The 2,495-nt window shown below is 50.7% G+C and overlaps 1 protein-coding gene across 1 annotated transcript in view; it reads right to left on the bottom strand.

Moving 5' to 3' along the window:
- Positions 1-566, bottom strand: part of hhipl1 (HHIP-like 1) — a 10,403-nt gene extending 9,837 nt beyond the window's left edge. Inside the window, exon 1 of the mRNA XM_008291206.1 lies at positions 217-566. Within this exon, the coding sequence (XP_008289428.1) occupies positions 217-528 (312 nt within the window). The 5' untranslated portion in view covers positions 529-566. The remainder of the gene's footprint in view (positions 1-216) is intronic.
- Between the last annotated feature and the right edge of the window lie 1,929 nt (positions 567-2,495).

The raw sequence follows: 2,495 nt of genomic DNA, 5'->3' as shown, positions 1-2,495 counted from the left end.
GAGAGCAGATCATTAACCAGACTGGACCCCTGGTTCCTGTCACTGACTCAGACCCTAACTGGTCTGGTTCACTGTGCCTGTGTGGCTGATGCAGGTCTACTGGGAGGCCACTGGTGAACCTCGGTTCGTTCCTAGAGAGATAACAGCTTATTGCTGGCAGACCGACCGAGCCAGGCTGTCTGGGTCTGAGCCCAGCGACCTTTGTCCGCAGCCTACCTGGCAGAGCAGCTCCAGGACGGACGAGGCGCAGTTGGCGTATCCGTAGTAGTCAAAGTTCTCCATGATCTGGTAGTATTTCGCCATCAGCTTCTGGTCTTTCTCATAATCACAGCAACCGAACTCCTTGTACATGACGCAGAACTGCAGCTCCCTGAGCGGGCGGAAGGGCGGCTTGAAGTCCAGACACTGCGGGTGCAGCGCTACAGGTGGGACCAGGACCAGCAGGACCACCAGGAGGACCAGGACGCACAGGCAGCCCGTCGGAGGGAGCCACAGCCGCCCAGGGACCGTGGTGTAGCGCCGCTGCATCGTGGCGTTGGCTGCAGAACATGGAAGACGGACCGGAGCAGATGAGCTTCCCGTCTGGACTTCGCTCCGACCCCGGGCTCTGACGTAGCGCCGCCGGAGCGGAGCAGCAGTCCGGGCGGAGGGCGGCTGGTCCCGGCGGCGACACCAGCTCCTCCTCGGTGCACGCTGCTGCTCGCCTGGAACCTCATTTAGCTTCTGTTACATCCTTAAATCCCCCCAAGGAGGAAAAACCCAGTCTGGGTCTGTCTGAGTGTCATAAATGCTGCAGAGTCCTGCAGGTCTGCTGCCGGCCAGCAGGGGGCGCCAGCGTCCAGTGTGCCCTGATCCCTCCTGTTTCTATGGACGTGTTTCAGTCCGAATAAAACACAGATCAACACAGAAACACATCACAGTGGAAGCACAGCAGTGATCTCACACTTCTACCGTCACAACTCTTCAGTTAGTTTTTATTTGGGACCCACAACTAAGTTCTGTTTGACAGAACTTTTTAGAATTTCATTTGTGTTCAGGTGTGGCATTTTTTGTATTTTTAAGCCGTCTGTATGCACATTTACCACCTGTTGATCATCACAGAGGGTTTCAGAGTCCAGAACATCTGCTTTGTTTCAGATGCACGTTCAAACCTGCTCAACACTTCATGCCAAGCCGGGTTCATGGACTGGGCCGTGGACCTCGGCTTCCTTCTCTGTGCAGCGTCTGATCGCCACCTGAACCTGCAGCGCTGTTCTCACTCCCACACATGGCTGATTATCTACATCACCCACGTGCACACCTCAACTCTCCTCCTTTTCTGCACCCACAACAACAACAACTACCACCAGAGTGGTCCCTCTATCTGCCCTCTTCTGTCCATAACAGCCCAACGGGACACTCTGGCCTCTGGCCACTACGTCAGTAGTCTGACTGGTGAAATAAATGATGGACGCCTCTGCCTGTGACACCTGAAAATATAAGATATAAATACACATCACATGTTATTTTGACCATACTGTCAGATCATTTTTTAATGTTGTTTATGTGAAGGAGATGATACCTGCTGCTTCACATTCAAATATTCCCAAGAACAGCGTTGAACAGAAGTTTATGTATACGGCTGTATGCTGAGGAACTGCACTGCCCTTTTCTCAGTTGGTGTGTGTGTGAGTGTGTGTGAGTGTGTGTGTGTGTGTGTGTGAGTGTGTGAGTGTGTGTGTGTGTGAGTGAGTGTGACTGCAGCCCTCAGGTTACCCTGCAGCAGGAACTGATTGAGCTGAAGTGATTCTGTCCACCTGTGCTGCAGAAGGCTGATCCACCAATCAGGAGGCACCAGGAGGATATGAAACGCCAGCAGCCCAGCAGTGGCAGCGAGCTGTTTCCAGCTCTGCTCATGTGCCTCTCTGTAACTTTCGGTTGTTGTTACTTCTGTGGACCTGCTGAGGCACTAGATCCTGTGTGAACCCTGCACAGCTCAGGTTTGCTGTGATACAGGGCGTCCTGAGTTCCAGTGACTGCTGCAGCTCGTATTTGTCTGTGATGGAACGACTGAAACCTCAAAACACAAACAAACCATAATACGTTTTGGTTCTTTCACAGGTTTATTGTAGGTCTTCTGAGGTATTCTGTATGTTTGATAACCACAAATAACAAGTTAGCTTTCATACTTTCTGTCATAAACAAGTGATATATAAATAGGGACCATCAAACACACAGAGATACCAGACACTAAACATGGACAATACTTTCTTTTATTTGCTTTCTAAAAACAGTACGAGTGAACGCTGTTATGCAGATGTTAAGTGGGGGTCAAGGACGAGGGACCCATAACATTTACAACTGTCTTATCTCTATGACACTGCAAACACCATAAAGGTATAAAATGCTCAGGGTCAGACGGATTGATTGCTGAACCTGCTTTGACCCTTTAGCTAAAACTTTTAAATCCTTGACTCATAAGAGAGGGCTGCACGTGGATCAGTGGTTAGCACCGT

The sequence above is a fragment of the Stegastes partitus genome, unplaced genomic scaffold, assembly GCF_000690725.1.
Source record: "Stegastes partitus isolate 25-593 unplaced genomic scaffold, Stegastes_partitus-1.0.2 Scaffold726, whole genome shotgun sequence".
NCBI lineage: Eukaryota > Metazoa > Chordata > Actinopteri > Pomacentridae > Stegastes > Stegastes partitus.
The sequence above is the reverse complement of the archived record's forward strand: the minus strand, read 5'-3'. Positions and strand labels throughout refer to the sequence as shown.